Below are 19,115 nucleotides of genomic sequence, written 5' to 3'. Positions count from 1 at the left end.
GATATGCTGAGCCGTTAAGGTGAGGCTCAGGCTTTAAAAAGTCTTGTATGCACCTGTCTGTTTTTCTCCAAATAAATTATTCAAAGTTTTTCTCTCAACTGTGACTTGCATTGGACTGGACACGCCCCAACACCCCAGACGAAGCTTCTCTAGTGTTACTTGGAGCTCTTCTGAGGTCAGTGGAAGCTCTTTTATGCAGGCTAAAAGGAGAAGCATGGCAGAACCAGGACATGTCTGGTCCACCATACTGTCATACCGGTGCTCACGATGCCAGGGAATGTGAGCCACATGCTGGTGACATCAGCATGTGTTATACACAGGTAATGTAGTAGCACTTGTCCAGTGTGTACAACAGTATATCTTGGAATAATATTGTGGACTGTGTATTCCTCTTTTGAATTGTGTCACAGTTTTCTCCAGTGAGCATGACCAAAGCAGATGCTCTTCCCCATGAGACGGGTAAAGAACAAACACATTCAGAACTTTGTTGTCTGTCAAAGAGCATCAGGATGTTACATCACCACACTGACATGAGTCTGTCATCCTAGTCCCTTTACAGAACACAGCTCCTTGTCTGAGTGACCACGACCTGTCCAAGCTGGTCAGCATATCTCCTCTATTCAGGACCCTGCAGGAGATCCAGCAGTCTTTGCATGACCTTACCAATACTGAGGCTAATCAGAATGACCACTATGGTACAGAAATATGATTAAAAAAAAGACTCAATTCAACACGTCAGAAAGAGAAATGAAACTAATAATGAATGTAGCACCTTATTATGATGAATATGAAGCCTAAAATAAAGAATCCTTCTACTTTTTTTGAAACTACAGAGCTCTCTGTCCAGGACAACCATGATGGACAGCTCATCCCCACTGCGCTGGAAAGCCTCTCACCTAATCACAGTGCTGTTTTCCTGTTTGGTTGCCAGATGATGCAATTGCTTGCAAACTGCCCCCTGTTCCCCACTGTGCTTCTGCTCCTGGCCAGGTCAATCCCTGTTTCTCCAGCTTCCTCCAACAGGGCTCTTCTGGCACATTGCTCAAGGGACTTTTATTTTGATCAGACCAATCACATCCTTTATCTGTCAGAGGTAAAGCTTCAGCATGCCGGACATTTCATGGCTACTATTCTACAAGCCATGGCCTACATAGCATCAGGTAATTTGACAGAGGGAGTCATGGGACCCAGTTGTGTCAATCAAAAGCACCAAGTATATAAGTAAGTATAAAATATTATTTAAAAAAACGATATATATGTTCATCCTTTATTTGTCCAGGATCCAAACCTCAGAGCTTTATGCAAGCTCTCCATGAGGCCATTTCAGCGTTAAGCCTTCAGCTGTTCAATTCTTCTTTCAAATGGAGCACAGCAGAGGTGTGTAAGTGCCATTTAAACATTACATAACCTCCCAGTGCATGTGCAGGGGAGCATAACTTTTAATGTTTTATCTTACAGTCAAAATGTAATGATTCAGCGGGGCGACAGGGGACATTCGTTGAGGAATTTCTCAACATTAGAGTTCCCAGTGAGCAGCACTTCTCAGAGCATCTTTTAGCTAACAGGTTGGTTTGAAAATACACACAACTACACATTTTTTAGTTAATAAAGTAAATAAATGGTATTCTTATCCTCCAACAGACTTGAGAAATACAAATACTTCAAGTTAGAGCAGCTCATCCTGAACCTCAAACAGAGTTCAACTGAGGACCTAGACGCAGGTGAGACATTTATTGACAGAATAACAGAAAGACAGAAAGAAGCAGTTAGGTTACTCATCATGTAAAATCAATGGAAACAATTTCTCTGAATACAACAATTCACTGGATGGACAAAATATTGGAAAACATCACATACAACAACAATAGAGTCCTTGAATGAACCTTATCAGTTGTGCAAAAACTTTAGGTTATTTACATAACCCCGGTTCTCTGAGTAGCACGAGTGAGTGCCTCACTATGGTGAATGGCTAACAGCATGACCTCGTCAGAAGCTTAATAACACTACGCAAGCTCTCACTGGCTGGCAAGGATCACGTTTATGTCTGGAGGGGATGGGACCCTCCTCCTAGGCAGGCAAAGTGTCAGCCGTCTTTCAAGAACCTCTTCTCGCTTCTCACAGAAGCCTTTCAACAACTGTATTCGTAGGCTAAGCTAAGCTAAACTGGCCATAGACACGCTGGGCGCTTTGCTAGCTGTACAGTGCCACTAGTTCACAAAGCAGTAGCAATACTCTTCCAAGCTAGTTCATGGTTGATGTGGAAACGCTTTAGCTTCAAAAGTAGTAATAATTTACACCCTAAACAGCAGAGTAGCAATACTCTGTATTTATTAATAAAGATAACAATACCAGGTAGCAATACTGATTAACCTTGAAAAGTGATTAACACTATTTTTAATGTGACATTATGCAGGATAACACTGTAATTAAGTGTGTTATTAACAGACATGCATAATGTAAATGTATCTTTACTTGAAAATTGATTGTAACTACATAAAAAAACAAAGGCAAGGTGTACAAACTATTGACCCTTGAACAATAGAAAATCTATTCATGTCTTACTAGCAGTCTCGTACACTTTCACTTTATGTAAGATTGTTTAATGCCTTCAAATCACGACACTGCAGCCGTTGATCCATAACATTATTGGCAAACTATCTAATGAAACAGACTTTGCTCCCATAATGCCCCAACAAACACTAATGAACAAATACTGTGATTTCAGACTAAAGACAGATACGTATCCATCTCTCCCGGGTCAAAACTTCTAAACATCATTAAACCATTATGGGGAGTCCTGGGGCGAAGAAGAGTGAGGTCGATATTTTACCTCCTTGGTCACCTAAAGAGCTTTTGTTCCAGAAGAATGGTTCAATATCCCAGTACACGCAGTTCATGACTTTAATGACTCCATGCACAATGAGCAAATAGGTTATTCTGAATGCAGGAGGGGGTTGTGCCTCTCCTTGATACACAATAATTATAAATTATAAATTACAATTGTGTCGTTGCCATTTTTACAGATTCCAGTGAGATATTTACCCCTAATCATGTCTTTGATGTCTGCTGAATCAAAAGTCTTGTGTAATTCCTGCAGGTTTTCCACCAAAAGGGACACCGATACAGGTATTACTCATCAAGTCTCTCTTAAATCAATAGAAAAGTTATTCTCCTCATATGCCCTCAACCTTTCCTCTCCTACAGATGTCCTGTGTGGAGGAAGAAATTGACCGCTTGAACGAGTGTTTCCTGCAGCTGAGCGTGCAGCTTCAGAAGAGAGCTCGAATGGGCATATGGCCAAAGGAGAGTGAGGACAGTGCTGCTGGCAATGCTGCGGTAATAAGCCAGAATACCTTGCATTATTTACATGATGACATAATCAAAAGAGTTATGTCTGTGTGGTAATTTAAAGCTGTTTGCTTAGAAATTATGTCTTTTTATTTCCTAAGAATTTCAACATTCTAATTTATTCCGTTTGACTGGCTCACCACTCAAGAGTTTCATTCTTACAAATAATATATTACAATGATAAATGTAGGCAATGAATCATTTAAATATGTACCCTTCATATTGATGTTTATTGCCCCTATTCCGCCTTGACTTAAGAGGAAAATGTGCAAATAAGTATGCATGAATATGATGTGTGTCTGAATTTGCATATTTCCGCCATTGCTTTAGCCTGATTTCATTCATATCTTTTACTACCCATCATCTGCAATACATTTTCTGTAATCTATTCTTTTTTGCAGAGCGCAACACCAACAGGCATGCCAAGCCTCAGTCGTAATGGAACAATCCTGCTGGAACTGAGGAGACGCTACGTATCACAGCGCCTCGATGAGCTCCAAACCACATTAGGCCACATCAGACGGTGCCAGCAGCATGACAGCAAATCAAGAGAGGGGACAAGAGGCCGTACACAAACGGACAGCAGCAGCAGCACTCAGCAGGGGCAGTGCCAGGACAGTAGTCGCAGCCAACAAACCACAGAGAGCAGAGGTCTTGGCCCATATAACACGGAGAGTCATATTTCTGACCAGCAGTGGAGTGAATCTTTACTAGATTGCAAGATAATAGAGAGCCAAGATCAACTGCCTCTGAAAGGCCCAGGAGAGCAGGACGTGTGTAGTCACATCACAATAGAAAACACAACTGAACATACAGATATTGATGACATTTGGGGATCTAGTGATCAGAAATTGGATCTGAATAAGGAAAAATGCTGACAAACAACTTATTTTCTCAAGATTATTACTTACTTACTAAGAGTTCTTTTCTTTTTTTTTGCGTTTGGTTAAAAACATTTTTGTTTGTTTGTTGAGGAATGATCCCACAGACCTCTGTCTTAATTTGCACGAGCCTTGAAACATTTCATCTGAGTTCTAATTATCTCAACTCTTGAATGGTAATTATTTCTCGGCAACAAGCAGCCGTGTCACATAATCTGTCATTTTGTGCAAACAGGAGTTAAAAGCAGACCTCTGGTACAGGCTCTGCTTATTAGCATATTCTAATTAAGATAATAAACTCTAGCGGAATGAACACAGGTGACAACTGTGCGTCTTTTTTTCCGTCCTGCTCACAGCAATCTCTCCCTCGTGTAGAGGTGATGACCCCAAGTCTTCGTGAATATTTAATATTTAATTGCAGAAATTGTTCTCCATTTTCTGTCCTGCACGCATGCAGTTCACTATGCTTTCTTCTCTAAGCTCTTCATTTAAGCAAGCTGTCTTTGCAGCCAGCAGGTTACACAGTGAAACCCAAAGCTATTTCTTGAGTTGAAATCTTGTTGCATCTGCTGCCAGAGAGATGTCTTTACTCCACGGCTTCTTCCTTTCTTCTGCTCCGATGGTTTATGTGACGCACAGGGCTCCCAGGTCCTATAATAGAAAGTGAGTATTTCTACACGGGGCTATGAGCCAAATCAGAAGGTCAGACGGAACAAGTCTTCACTTACTATCAGTGTTAGCTTTGAGCTCTGCGCCAAGTCCCCTCGGGTTGAATGTGGCATGGCCCTGAAGCTGTGTGGTGTTTGTGCGTTTGTTCACGCGAGGGGTGGAGTTCTGTGGCTCCCTGAGATGATATGCCTTATCAATTAGATTAGCTGCTATGTGCCTGTGATCTGGCCTGTGTGTCTGCCTCACAGTGGGAGACAGCATCAAATAACTCCATTCAGAGCTGCTCTGGAGCCGTGTGGGTTTAAATGTATGTGCTGGGATTTGCGGTGATGGTACATTATGTTTGCTCTAGTTGTCCGGACCAACAAGAGAGTTGTTTTTCAGAAACAAAAATATCTCAAAACACACTATGTTGCATGAATATAAGTGTTTGTCGCCATTTTGCTCTGCAATGAAACCAGTTCTGTGCTTCAAAACAAAACACCTGCCAACAACTCGCCCTTATAAGACTCAGGTGATTTGTTTTGTTTCACATTTCTGGACATTGGAAGACAGACACACATGTATATCTTGTGTGTAATTCCTATATTTTCTAAGGATCAAACCCCAAGTAAATGCATATTGCATTAGTTAAAAAGAGCCCATGAGGGAACAGATACGTACAGATCAAGAGTGCAGGAGGGAATTTAGATCATAGATATTTAAAGCGACATGTGAAGTTAGTGCGGTCTTTCCACTCTCTAGCATTAAGCGTTTATTCTAGCAAGCTGCACATGAGATTTACATTTCATTTATCATCAGTGTCAGCGGTAATCATGTTATAATCTTGAAATCCTTCCAAATCCTTGGAAATCGGCTCTCTGCAGTGCGTCCTCGAGGTGCCTGCACACACAAGTATACAGTACGTATATGAGCAAACACATACTCTCTGTGACCCACTTCTTTTATGCCCACAGACGCTGAAATGACTCCTTACCTTATGTAAACAGCTTGTTTATGCTGTGATTTCGACCACAAAAAAAGCCCTTAGACACTTAACATACAAGAGTATAAATACATTATTAATTCTACTTCTGCTGTGAAATCAATGACATTTTCGCGAGTGTGGAAAGTAAGTCAAACACATTACAGTAGATGTCTAAAAAAAAACACACACAGGGAGAGAAGGATAGGTTTGTGGCTTCCTGTTGTCTTTCAGAGTCTACGGGCTGTCGCTAAGCAGGCCTCCTTTAGTCACCATGGCACTACGTTACCGTTGCTATGGTTTCCTTATCTGCCGGATGTGGTTCAACCAGGCCTGCCATATTTAGTCTGCTGCTTGGAGTTCCAGCCTACTGCTGATTCTGACAGCCACACAAGAACGCACTCAGCTTCCTCTGTGCTATTCTTTTTTCTCTTCAAATCTGTTCCAACAACTGAGCATTACTGCTAAAAACCTGTTGACTCACTCCTGCAGCAGTTTTCAGTGTTTCGCAGCTCTAACCTGGCACACATTGTGCAGTTTTACATATAGATGGAAGAAAGACAAAGAGGATAAAAGAAATTGAAACCTTGAGTTGTGCTCAACTTGGGAGTAATCCTCTACTCCAAAAACAATGCAAGATTAAAAACAGTGAAGATTAGAAAATGAAAGTGAGATTATCATGGCTGACCTGAGGAAGCTGTGCCACTGGGTTGGACCGCAGTCTGTTTGTTTTCCCCCTGTGTTCTTTCACATAGCAGGCAAAATTACAATATCAAACACCAAAGTAATCTTGATCTCTTCCTGGGAGTCTCGGAAATGCAAAAAAAAATTCAATATTTGTACATTCATCAAACCAAACTCTTACTTTAATGTATGTATGTATAAAATAATGATTTAACTGGTTAGCTTGGTCTGAAATATTACAGACATGACTATATTTTCCATCAATCTAACTAAGAAACAGCACTTTAATTCAATAGCATTAAGATTAAAACATTCTTTACATTTGTAGTAGACAAGAAATAGTGGCACACACATTATGGATGAGCTGCAGGTACAGAGCAAAAAGCACAGTTAATCTTTTGGCCCTTTTTTGCTTCCTCATCACATCAGCCTTTAGAAGAGATTCAAATCACTGCAGCTTTCAGTGGGAGAGAAGACAAGGTGATATAATTACACCTTTTAACAGTCAGTCCTTCAGTCACCTCCGCTTCAGCTTGTGTTGGTGTGATGGACAGAACCATAAATCAAATCTTAAACCACCTCAGTAAAAGTGAATCATTTTATCATCATATCTAAAGAATGTATTCTCTTTTACCCTTCCTATTTAGAACCCTTTATACTTTAATCAATTAAAAGCAAGGGAATACAAAAACAGAAAAAAGAGGCGTTTGTTGCTGGGGCGCAGTCATGCATGATCTGAGAGTTTGGAGCCATATAGACAGAATATTGCAGGAATAGGTCAGGCTCTTTCAAGGCTAAACTCCAGAGAATAGGAGATCACTAGATTAGTGGACTGTGTCCTGTACAGTATTTTATCTTCTTCATTACTGCTGGGAGCCAAAGATATAGATCAGTCTGTGTATGTCCTTTCCATTTCTACCCTCTCAAAGTACTTATGCCAGCATGCTCAATAGCCTACTGTTCTTTGCTTCTATGTCTCAATGAATGTAAATATTGCAAGAATTTTGCACAACATATGCACTCTGTTAGCTTATAAGCCTCTATTAATATATATGTGTATGCTAACAGAAATCTGTTTCAGTGTTTACAATGTACACAGGATAACAACTTCCTGAAGTCAGGTTGCTATAAACCTGTGAGGGAAATATTTTTTATCATTTTAACACTTCGACATGGAAAGTATGACTTGTGCTAGAACTATGTATAACAAATTAAATGTCCTGAAAGTATGAATGAGCTCTTCCAGCAGCTGCTACACAGGATTACATAACACTAATTGTTCTTTCAAAGCTTAAATAATGTTTTCAGTTCAACCTGCAATGTTGCCTCTGTTTTTCTTTATGCAGACAACACACAAAAACAGGCTTACAATGTTAACTTGATTAGGCCTTCCATAATGACAGTAATATGGTCAAGCACATTGTAGTGTGGGAGGGAGTGACTCGCGCATGCGCATCAAAGCCTGAGCTCCTCTGCCAGTAAGTGAGTGCTGGAAAACAAAAGCAGTTAGACGCGACTGGGAAATGTCATCATTAATCCTTCATGAAAGAAGTGGACTTCTGACGATCACTGCTATTGTTCCCTGAACAGGTGAAATTAGAGAACTGTTGTCGTTGTGTCTGCTGTTTGTCTGTGACTAAGACTCCACGTCTCGCAAAGAGCGAGAGACTCCATCGGCTGTTCAGGATCCACAGGTTTTCCTCATCGCGTGATTTGTGTTTAATTCTCGTTTTTTCTGGATTATTCTGGACAGAAGGACCGAATTTGTGAAAGAAGATCTGTTGTATCACTGTTCCTGTCACGGACTTGTTTATTTCACTGACTGGAAGGAACAATGAAGTTATTTCTCTGGTGATTGACGTTGAATGCTACGTCAGAGATTTTTTTGTAAATTCTTAGTTTGGCACCTAAAGATTTCAGAGATTAATTTCTACAACTTTCTACAACCTTTGGCGGTTCTAAACCCTGCATTTGAGCTGACAGTTTGATATGGACCTTAGGTCGTGAGGAGCGGAGATAAACCTGCGCGCGCATCTTTCGAGAAGAAGCGCTGTCCGTGGTCCTGATTTCATTTCGGAAACTTCTTCCAACTTCTCCAAGGGTTTCTTCAAACACCAACACTTAGAGCGACTTTGTGCATCTGAAGCTGCAGAAAGAGCTTAATATGGTAACTCAAACCAGAGTTCATCTGCAAACTTTGGTAATTTTGATTTTTCATGGTAAGTATAACTAAGCAACATCTAAAATATTTCGCATATATAATATTTTACATTTCTTATGCCATCAGGTTTTTTTGGTCACATCGGAGAGTATTCAGGGATCTTGTTAATATATTGTGAACCTTCCAGATGGCTGTAAACCCACTGACATCTGAACAGAGCAACACCACAGCTCAGTGTCAGCTAAGGCCAAATTAATCTGTGCATTGAACAGATGACTCAAGAGTTAAGCCCTTTTTCTTTTCCCTTTTTCTAGTCCCTCTCTCTGCATCCCTTCTCCTCTGCCCTGCTTCCATGTGTTTGCATGAGCTCTCAGTAAAAGTAAATGGAATCAATGTTGTCACTGTCTGCCCAGAGGGGCCTTTAGATTATATAAGAGAATGGACCCAGCACACAAAGACATCCATGTGGCGAGCTCACTGAGAGTGATGCCTCAATGCACTCTGAAAGAAATCTTTATTATCATTCCCTTTTACCAGCTGCCTTCCTTTTATCCTGTTATTTATTTACCAATCATTTTGCTGTCTTCCTCCTACACTTTCAACACTCCCTCAACATCATTTATTCCTCCCTCTGCTGGCTTATACTAATGGGTAGAGGCCATCATTAGTGCTCACTGGCCTGGATGATCTTAGATTTGCCTTCAGGTTTGTGACTCAAGTCTCTCCAGTGCATACAGAGCTGAATAATTGAATTTATGTATTTTTAACGCCTACTAAGTTTTGCATCTGGCTCATAGGCTTTAATGTAAGCGCAGAGTGACAGAGCTGATGACCTCAATAATAAAGACTGGGTCATCATGAGTGTATGACTATGGATAAAAACTGGGTCTTCACTGAAGCGTCTGTGGTTGTATTCTCAAAGTCACTGAATATGGTCTGAAGAAAACATGGCACTTTGTTTTACACTTGGATTTACAGTTGGCCGGATCTGAAGCATTATGTTTGGTTCAGTGACAAGTATTTAACTAGCATATACTTTATGCTTGTTTAAAAGCTATTTTTGGGTCTTTTTGCCTTTATTAGTTAGAATAGCTGAAGATAGACAGGAAATGGGCCAAAGGGCTGAGGCCGGATTGGAACCCACGCCTGCTGCAACCTACACTATGGCCTCCGTTCATGGAGTGCACATGTATTTTTCCACTGTACTGAATGCATTAAATATATATACAAAATTAGACTACAAAAAAACATAGTTCAGGGGGCGCTGGTGGCACAATGGTTAGTGCGCGCGCCACATGTATGGAGGCTGTCGTCTCAAGCAGGCGGCCCAGGTTCACATCCCACCTGTGGCCTCTTTCCTGCATGTCGTTCCCCACTCTCTCTCCCTGATTTCCGACTCTATCCACTGTCCTATCTCTCCATTAAAGGCACAAAAAGCCCCAAAATAAATCTTAAAAAAAAAAAAAAAAAAAAAAACATAGTTTGTTGCCTTGTGTACATTATCACAATATAGTTAATAACAATATATGTGAGTAGTAAGCCCCTGTATCAAGATATCTAGTAGGCCTATTTTATCCGTAGCTGGATGCCAATTCACAATTCTCCTCGATCCAAAGTTGTGGTGATGTCAGATTGATTAAATTAGAACAGATATCAAAGTAACAATAAATACATTTCTGAGTATTGATTTTTGACCTGAACACTTTCACTGTGCTGTCATCAGCCAAGCTGCTAGATGGTGTGATATTTCTTTGCTCTTTCAGTCCACCTGAGCCAGCCGGTATGTGTCGATGTCCCGTCAGCTACAGAAGCAGTCCTGGGGAAGTCTATGAAGTTGACCTGCATCTCCTGTTTGAAACGAGAGGAGATCAAAGCAAAGACACGTGTGGATTGGTACTACATGCCAAACAAAGAAAATGACATGCCAATCGACAGAACTCATGTAGGACGCCGTTAACTTTTTGCATATGATTCAGCATTTTGTGTGTTCACACTGGAGACTTAATTTAGACCTGCTTGTCCTTTCTTCTCCTATAGATATACAAGTATGACGATGAAGTTCCACAGGAAGTGGACGGACCTTTTAAAGGCCGTCTCAGGTGGGACGGGAGCCAGGACCTGCAAGATGTCTCCATTCAAATCAAAAATGTCACCCTCAACGACAGCGGAGTGTATGAGTGCCATGTGTATCGTGAGTTTGAGTTTGACTTCTACACTCCCTCAGTTTTCCTCATCAAGGACATCAAGCTGAAGGTGAAAGAGCGAGGTGCGGCTAACTTTTTTTTTTAACTTTCTTACATGTTATTCTTTGTTGTTTATATTTGAGTATGGCTCAGTGTAAAGTCAAGCTCTGATTTTGTGTCTAAATGAATCTGTTTATGATTAATTCAGAGCTGGACATGAGATATTCAGACCTCAGACATGAATCTGGCCTCTACTCTCTTATAAGTATTCAAGCAGTTAGTAAACAGGAGAAGGCCCAATGCAAAATAACATTGCAATAAATGTCAAGTTTTAGTTTCCTACAAAAATGATTACCCCTGCATGCTTTACAGTAGCAGCAAAAGTGATTGAAGTAAACGAACACGCTCCAAAAAAGAGTTTGCTTTGCAGAAGCAGGACAGCATGACTGTTCATTTGACAACAGAATTGCTACATTTCCTCACAGTGAGTAGCCTAGCTGTTCAAAATGAGGACAGTGATATAGCTGCTCGTTGTACATGCTGGAGAGGTTCAGCTCAAGCGTGTTAATTTAAATCCCCCTCGGTGGAAACACTCGTCTGTGCTGTGCTGACTTCCTGAAAGCTGTCTTTGTTCTGTACATGCTCCTACCTAATTGTTTCATAAAGTTTTCATATGAGTGCTTTACGTGGCTTTTTTAGTTTTATATTTATATCCACCTTGTTGTTTAACACTAAGTCATGCATAAGGGTGAGGTCAGTCTTCCACTAACAACACCACTCTCCTTCTCTCCCCTCTGTTGTGAATGTACTGAAGAGGAACAATTTGTTTTGTTGTCCTCTATTGTTCGTCGAAGCTTTCTTCTGTTGTCAGTGAAGGGATTAACTCAATCCAATCTCTTTTATGTCTTATCATAAGGGGTATGTTGGTATGTATGCATCCTGAATGCTTCATCTGGATATACAAAATGTATATTTGGAACTACTTAATCTCCCCCATTTCTATATCTGCTTGCATGTGGTATATAGTTCACTCTCAGAGGAGTGTAAAGATGTGCTACTTTTAAATTGTTTGCTTTGTATGTAGAAGAGAGGAGTGCCAATTGGATGAGATTGTCCTCCGAAGTGCAACTTTTTAAAATATACAATTTACCTTTTATTCACATTAAAAAAAAACCTTGCTTCATATCTCATGCAACCGAAGTATCAAATTTCATAAAGCTGATAGTCAGCGTACTGTACATCATAGCTCAGGAGTCGTGTTACATTAATGCTGTCCATGGTAGTGAAATGGATTAGTTCATGGCAAACATTGCTGCTTTCCCATCTGAGGGATTATTTTACACTAATAGCCTCTATTTGCAGCGGCTGCAGAATCAAATCAGTGAAAGCTGTCAACTGTCCGGTCAGCAGGCTTTCTGGAATTTGGTACACGCTCAGTGGCTCAGTGGTTCACAATGGCTCAAAAATGATCCTGAAATATAAAAATATTTAAGGTTGGGTTCACAATGTTTTTAATTCGGATAAATGCCTATTGAAACAGTTTTCACTAGCTGTCAATTGTTATACATAAAAACAAAAAAAGATCAGCTAATCAAACAGTTCAAGGCAGAATCTGTCATGCACTGAGAACCACTGTGACTTTACATCTCCATCTTTTTATCATGTAAAGGTGTTCTGTGCAGATTTCAACAACTAGCAGCACTAATAATATCTGAACAGGTCCTCATATTGTTTGTGACATGAGAGAACAATTAGCTGTGATTGATATTCTGCTGTTTGTTTCATGATGTTTCACTTCAATGGCACCATCAGGTGTAGGGACAACAGCAGTGACGAAGAAGAAGAAAGCCAACATGGATTTAAACAAAACACATCGTCAAATGTGTTATTAGGCAACAAACACACTATACCCGCTGTTCTCTACTTGTCGAGCCTCAGAACCCACCACCAACTTCTTCATGTGACGTCGCGACCCAAATTACTGATATTTTTCAACCAATCAGATTTATTTCACCGTTGCAGTTTGGACCTCAGATGGTACAAAACATGTGACAGAACAAACAAAAGTTTGTTTTTCCTGGCTGAAAATGGCTTTGGGGTCATGACCCACCAGTTGAGAACCACAGTGCACCATACATTCTCTTTAAAAAAAAACGTTTTTAACTTTTGTTTGTTTGAAAGAAAACTCCACAGGGCACCTTTAATTCTTTGCAGGCTATATTATAACTGTACTAAAATGATGGTCATAATGTTCTGTATGCTACATGGTTTGTGCCTTCAAAGTTTGTCTTCAAACAGGATACAGAAAACACAGATTTTGCTTTTCTTAAAGTTCAGCTGCATCCTATCCATACCACAGAAACTATTGAACACACTGAGTTGACACTGTGGGAAGTTACCATATAGCCTTGAATAATAGACTGACAGGTGATTGTGGGTCAGCAGAGTTGCACATGAACAAGTAAGGCACACTCTTCTTAAACTTGTGATTTTTTTAAGAGCCCTTTGCTCTGCCCAACGCACACACACAAAAACAATCAAAGTTAGGACACTTTTGGATTAAAACATGTTCCTCTCTGTTGTTTCTGCTTCACAGCCACTCAAGACCCCACAGCACTCTACTCTGAGATCATGATGTATGTGCTGCTGGTGTTCTTGACCCTCTGGCTGCTAGTGGAAATGGTCTACTGCTACAGGAAGATCTCCAGGTCTGACGAGCAGGTGCAGGACACAGCGTGAGTCTCACACACACACACACACACACACACACACAAACGTAGAAATTCACAGATAAGGGTATGAATGAGAACATGTCCACATACACACTCTATTAGAGCTAACTTTCCTTTTTCTGTGACTCTAAATTAACCTAGATAGTGGGAGTCAAGAAGTGAAAGTGTTACTTGTGTATACCTGAGTTTCTGGCTATTGAATGGTCGTAATTTGAAATCTCAGAAACACATCAGACAGGGCAATTTAGGAGGCATCAAGAGACGGAGGGATCAGTACAGAGAGGGAAGGAAAGAGTCGGACAGGTAAACAGAGAGAGAGAGAGACGGACAGAGAGGTAATTGAGTTTAAACCGCATCAAAGTGTAACCCTCTTGCAACAGTAATCTGTCTTTTCACTTAGACTTCCCAACAGCTCTGAATAATTGTAAGCTCTGCTGACTGCTCATTTCTTAACAACCTTTTTACATCCTTGGTGGATTTGCAGCCCCATCAGAAACGAGCTTTTTGCGTCACCCTGTCAGCACTGACAAAGCCCCTGAATGCCCCTGTACAGTCAGCTCCCACAGGATTGTCGTGGTGTTGATGAAGCCAGTCCATCAAGGTTGACAACGTTTGAGCAGGCAATTTATGTCCCGGACAGAACAATCACAGATACTCAGAGCACATGTGCTGATCCAGTTATTGTGCTGCTGAAGACGATTAATCTGGAGTCCCATTCTGAATCCTGCAGTGACACACAAAACCGAGTCCTTCACAGTGTATGTTTACAGAATACACAGGCAATGCATCATAATTGAAAACCTTCTGAAACTATTACTTACTGCAAAAAGAAAATATTACAGTCGAAGGTAACACTGTTTTACAGCCACACAAGAAATATCATTCAAAGCTTCCTTAGTACAATTTTTGTGTTTATTCTTAGAAGAGCCAGCATTTCTTGAATAAAAAAACGTCCTTTACCTATTAATTATTTGAATATTTATTGGCCCTGAACGTTATGTTTAACAGTATACTTTCACAGTTACTTTGTATTTTATGTCTTTATTTTAGACAGGAGAGTCAGAAACTTGGGGGGAGAGAGAGAGTTTTGAACGACATGCGAGAAAGGAGCAACAGGTCAGATTTGAACCTGGGCCACCCTCTCTCTCTCTCTCTCTCTCTTGAGAATTTAAGCCCCTGTACATTGGGTCTTTGAAAATGGTCTTTTAAAGCCCTTTTTAACAACAACACCGATTTGACTGTAGAAAAAGTTTGTGCAGTATTTACTGTGTGTTGATAATAATGTGCCAAATGACTGCACCTTTGTGGATCCTAGAATTCAACAAACAACACAACATCAAGTGTTTTAGTAGTAGTAGTAGAGCTCGGTAAAATCAATTCTGTCCTTTAAATCAGTGAAAGGAAAATGTCCATGGACAGTAATGTAAAGTTTAATGTAACATTAAGTGGAACATTTAAGCCCAGGCTTAGCTGCTGCTGACTAATATTACTTTAGTAGAGATTATATCCCACTTTGCTCTCAGCATTACAGTTTATTGATCCAGGGTGGGACAGAGTGCACATTAAGTTCAGCATTAAGTTACTGAACGTATACTTCTCTGTGAACTTCATCACTTCCTGCAGCTGAAAGAGTAAACGGGTTGTGGCCGCGGGCGGTATTGACACGCATGACAACACATTGCTTCACCCACTCAGAGTGGCTGTCATGTGGTTATCTGCTCGAACTAGCCAAAGTTGTGCACATGTCCAACTTCAACTCCCTTATGAGGTTAGATTTTGTGATGCATTAGTGGCTCCGATTATATTACCATCTTACTGAGGGACAAGATAAAGTGCAGCAGCAGAAAATGATAATCAGTCAAAGATACAACGGAAGGCTTTGTTTCAAATGTGCTGACAGAGTCACAGAAGTCTCCTCCATGTAATGAATGTGGCTTTTCTACACATTTTCTGTGAGGTTCTTTTCTACTGGATGTGTATTTAATGAGGGTTTTGTGTTTTTTTAACGAAGAAAGTTTGCTATAATAGTGTCATGTCTTCCTGTTGTGCAGCTTATATAGCATTTCCAAACTGCAACAATTATAATGTTGTTTTTTGTATGTGAAAACCATTCCCTCTGGGGTTTACATAGCAGTGGCATCAGAAATTAGGAGCATACATTAATGCAGGAAGCCTAATGGTTCTAAAAGGAGGGAAATTAATTCATGTCCCACTGCAGTGAGAATTATAATAACCTTAACCAACACTAGTCTTTGGTGTCATGCGACAGTGGAGAGGACCGTACTACCAGCTCTTAGACCCTGCTTTGCTTTTTTACCAATCTGCAGGACAAACTACCTAGCCATTCCCTCTGTGCAGAAAGCAAATCCAGCCGTTCCTGTAACCGAATGAAAGTGGTTGTCAGTAATACGGTATTTTACATGTGACTCTCTCAATCCAATACAGTACAATACATCATCCCACTCACTTTCAGCTCATTGTTTGCACCTCTATAAGTCATGCCTGTGCAGGTCTGTAGATGAGTCATGATGCTTCAACATCCTCATTGTGCTCATCCTTGTCCAAAGAGACTTCATTGCTCCCATTTTTTGGAATTTTCCCCTAATCACAAGTGCACTACTCACCCTCCATTTAGTGCACAATTGCTCTCACAGTCAAACGCTATTCATAAGGAATTTTAAAATAGATTTTTATGTGAGATAGTTAGTGCTAAATTATGGTTTTAATCATAGAGTATGTCAAGTTTAATATGGCTCATTTGTGTGCTAATTATAATTTGTGAGGTGTGTAATTTCAGCAGTTCAGTAGGAGCATATTCAGGTTAAACACAGTGAATGAAGTAAATCATTGCAATAAACCATGTGCATGTTAATGAGGAAGGTTTCTCTGGCATAATAATCCTAAAGAACACTTTTGTTTATTGGAACACATGAAGTTGAATTTGTTTATAGTTTTATTTTTGAATACATGCATTTTTTGGCACAGTTGTTCCATGTTGAATAAGCTTGATCTCTGCTCTTTTCAGGTATTAACCAATCAGGAGGGGAATTCAGAGACATGTGACAGAACACAACAGGCATAGATTTATCACCATCTACAGTATGTCTCTGTGAAGGAATCGCTACTGCCAGTCACACATGAGACAACAGACCTCCCCTGTGTTTCAATGGAGTCTTGTGAAGAGCCAGACAAAAATGTCCAAGTGCTCAAAGTTCTCCTTCTTTTCCTCCCGTTACTATTATAATTTTTTGTTTTTACCTTTGTGCCAGGCATCTGCAGACAAGTGCATTCACAAATACAGCAGGTATAAAGGACATGTAAGTCACTGTTTTGCACTTATTAGGAGATAAATACCAGCTTTGCTTCATTTGGACCTGACAGTGTTAAAAGTTGCTGAACATTTCCTTGCATTCAGTCGTGTCTCTCTTATTTTTTTTTTTAACCTTTAAACAGAAAAGATTCTGTAAAAAGACGGCCCTGCTGCTGTTATACACAACTTTTACTGCCGCTGTAGTACTGTGTAGTTCATTTTGTGTATTACAATTTTATAGACCACGCTGACATTTTGTGTCAAAGTTTTATTCGTACTGGCAAATATCTTTTGATGTATTTTTATGGAGAACACTTTCAAAGCTTTTATACGGTGTGGATGTGCATTACTGTGTTTTTTGCTGTGTGCATCACTGAAACAATCAGATGATATTGTACCGAGTCATTTTATTCCAGTTAATCTGACTCACCTTGAGATCTTTCCTACACTCTCCTCCTCTCTATGAATCTTTTATTCGTGTTCCTGTGTCAGCACTGACGTCAAAGTGCATCCAGTAAGTGAAGTCTCACTGCACATACAGTTACTCTAAAAATGTTTCTAAAGCTTTGACTGTTGCTGGTGTCCTACAGTAGCATTGCTATTGAGACTACATGTGTGCCTATTTCTAGAGTACAACACTGTAGAAATGTTTCTACGCCTTTCTTTGCCTACTAGAGATCTCTCCTGTGTGAGTGAGCTGCTTTTGAACTATTAAACATGATGCCCTTCACATTTTGTGTTGAAGCTCCTTTGTTTACGAGACAGTTTTTTACTTTGGTGTTTTGTTGGAGATGAAATTGCACAAGGTATGAGTCGACCAGGATGTTGAGAGGAAAATGCAGCACTGACTCTGTGAAGCTTATTATCTCTGACTAAGGTTGTATTGAAATGGGGGAAAAAAAGTGTTTCCAGCTTTCTTTTAAAATCCTGAAAAGACTTTTGTTTCTTTTTTTAAGAAAACTCTGTAATTTGTATTATAAGTATAACAGAGCTCTGTATAGCAGGCGATAAAGAGTTTTATTCAGAGGGAGAAAAGCCGGTCCAGATAAGAAAAGCCATAGAGGTTGAGGAAGACAAAGAAACCCAGGGAAAGGTGAAAGAACTAGAGGAGAGAAAGGGTAAAATAAAAAAAAAGCAAGTAGGAGCAGACGTGATTTTCATTGCTCTTTTAGCCAGCCGTGACCCACTGCAGTGACAGATATAGCAGCAGTGGTTGTTATAGCAACCCCATGCATGCCTCTTGTACGGTAGATTGCCTGGCATAGATATCACCCTGCAATAGCTAGGATGCATTCATTTATACTCTGCTATAAAACAAGACAGGATGGTTTATCACTTACTATGCACAACATTTGGAAGAGGGAACAGGTCAACCAGCATATTTTGCAAAAAGAGGAATGGATGGAGTGTTCTAGAAAAGAAGACATGCCCCAGGAAACCTACACCAAAGTAACGTATGTATCAAACAGGGCGATGTGACAAGTGTACCCCTATCCTTCCATCAAATTCACATAAATTGGTTATTGATTGGGCAACACATCCCATAAACTCCCCAACAGAATGGCATCACGGCTTGGTGATCCGAAGTGCACTTCAATAACCCTCCTCCTCATCTCCCCCATTTTCTCTCTTCCCTCTCCATTGTTACGACGTGCCTCCCACAGGATACAACCCAGTAATATGGCCCACATTCTACAAATATATGTTTCAATTAAACCACCAGGCACCACCTGCCTCTGTGCTCCGGTGAGCATTTGAAGTCACATCACACCCAGGAACAAGCCTGGACTATAAACACTTTGACATTGGAGTTAATTTTCTTTGCTTGGAAATGGAAATGGCTAATCACATAACGTGTCACTGGGAAAAAAGGGGAATTAAACAGATCAATATTCACCTGACAAAGCAGACCTCACAAATCACACCGTTTTCTTTTCTTTTCACAAGAGCCTGCATAGCCGTATCTCTGTCACTTCAAGAAAGACCAAGAGTTGAAGATTTTTTTTTCCCATTTTGACATAACATAATATGCCCTTATATCATAAATCATGCAATGTGCCGCACATTATGCTTGTCCATCTATGCAGGGTCTCTGTCTCCCCCTAGTGTAAAGCACATTATGTCATCATTTGTGACGTAACATGAAAAATAAATTATAAAGATTGTTGTCTCTAACTCAAATC

At 40.2% G+C, this 19,115-nt stretch overlaps 2 protein-coding genes across 8 annotated transcripts; both read left to right on the top strand.

Annotated features, from left to right (window-relative positions):
- The first annotated feature begins 6 nt into the window (after window positions 1-6).
- On the top strand, window positions 7-4,542 carry LOC132980450 (uncharacterized). Its single transcript, XM_061046604.1, has 10 exons — window positions 7-320; window positions 411-459; window positions 549-695; window positions 834-1,160; window positions 1,280-1,377; window positions 1,459-1,565; window positions 1,642-1,721; window positions 3,098-3,126; window positions 3,205-3,336; window positions 3,750-4,542. The coding sequence occupies exons 1-10, from the start codon at window positions 231-233 to the stop codon at window positions 4,224-4,226; spliced, it is 1,536 nt and encodes a 511-aa protein (XP_060902587.1). The 5' UTR covers window positions 7-230; the 3' UTR covers window positions 4,227-4,542.
- A 3,449-nt stretch (window positions 4,543-7,991) lies between these two features.
- Window positions 7,992-17,662, top strand: scn3b (sodium channel, voltage-gated, type III, beta). 7 transcript variants are annotated; one of them, XM_061046600.1, is made up of 8 exons: window positions 8,003-8,136; window positions 8,300-8,397; window positions 8,547-8,765; window positions 10,471-10,649; window positions 10,745-10,973; window positions 13,487-13,625; window positions 15,950-16,033; window positions 16,648-17,662. In XM_061046600.1, the coding sequence occupies exons 3-7, from the start codon at window positions 8,711-8,713 to the stop codon at window positions 16,011-16,013; spliced, it is 666 nt and encodes a 221-aa protein (XP_060902583.1). In that variant the 5' UTR covers window positions 8,003-8,136; window positions 8,300-8,397; window positions 8,547-8,710; the 3' UTR covers window positions 16,014-16,033; window positions 16,648-17,662. The 7 variants fall into 7 exon arrangements, with proteins under 7 accessions (XP_060902582.1, XP_060902584.1, XP_060902586.1 ...); XM_061046599.1 differs by lacking the exon at window positions 8,300-8,397 and having other exon boundaries at window positions 7,992-8,136; XM_061046601.1 differs by adding an exon at window positions 9,686-9,712 and having other exon boundaries at window positions 7,995-8,765.
- Window positions 17,663-19,115: the final 1,453 nt, after the last annotated feature.

Source organism: Labrus mixtus, chromosome 9 (genome assembly GCF_963584025.1).
Source record: "Labrus mixtus chromosome 9, fLabMix1.1, whole genome shotgun sequence".
NCBI lineage: Eukaryota > Metazoa > Chordata > Actinopteri > Labriformes > Labridae > Labrus > Labrus mixtus.
This window is presented reverse-complemented; position numbering and strand designations above follow the sequence as displayed.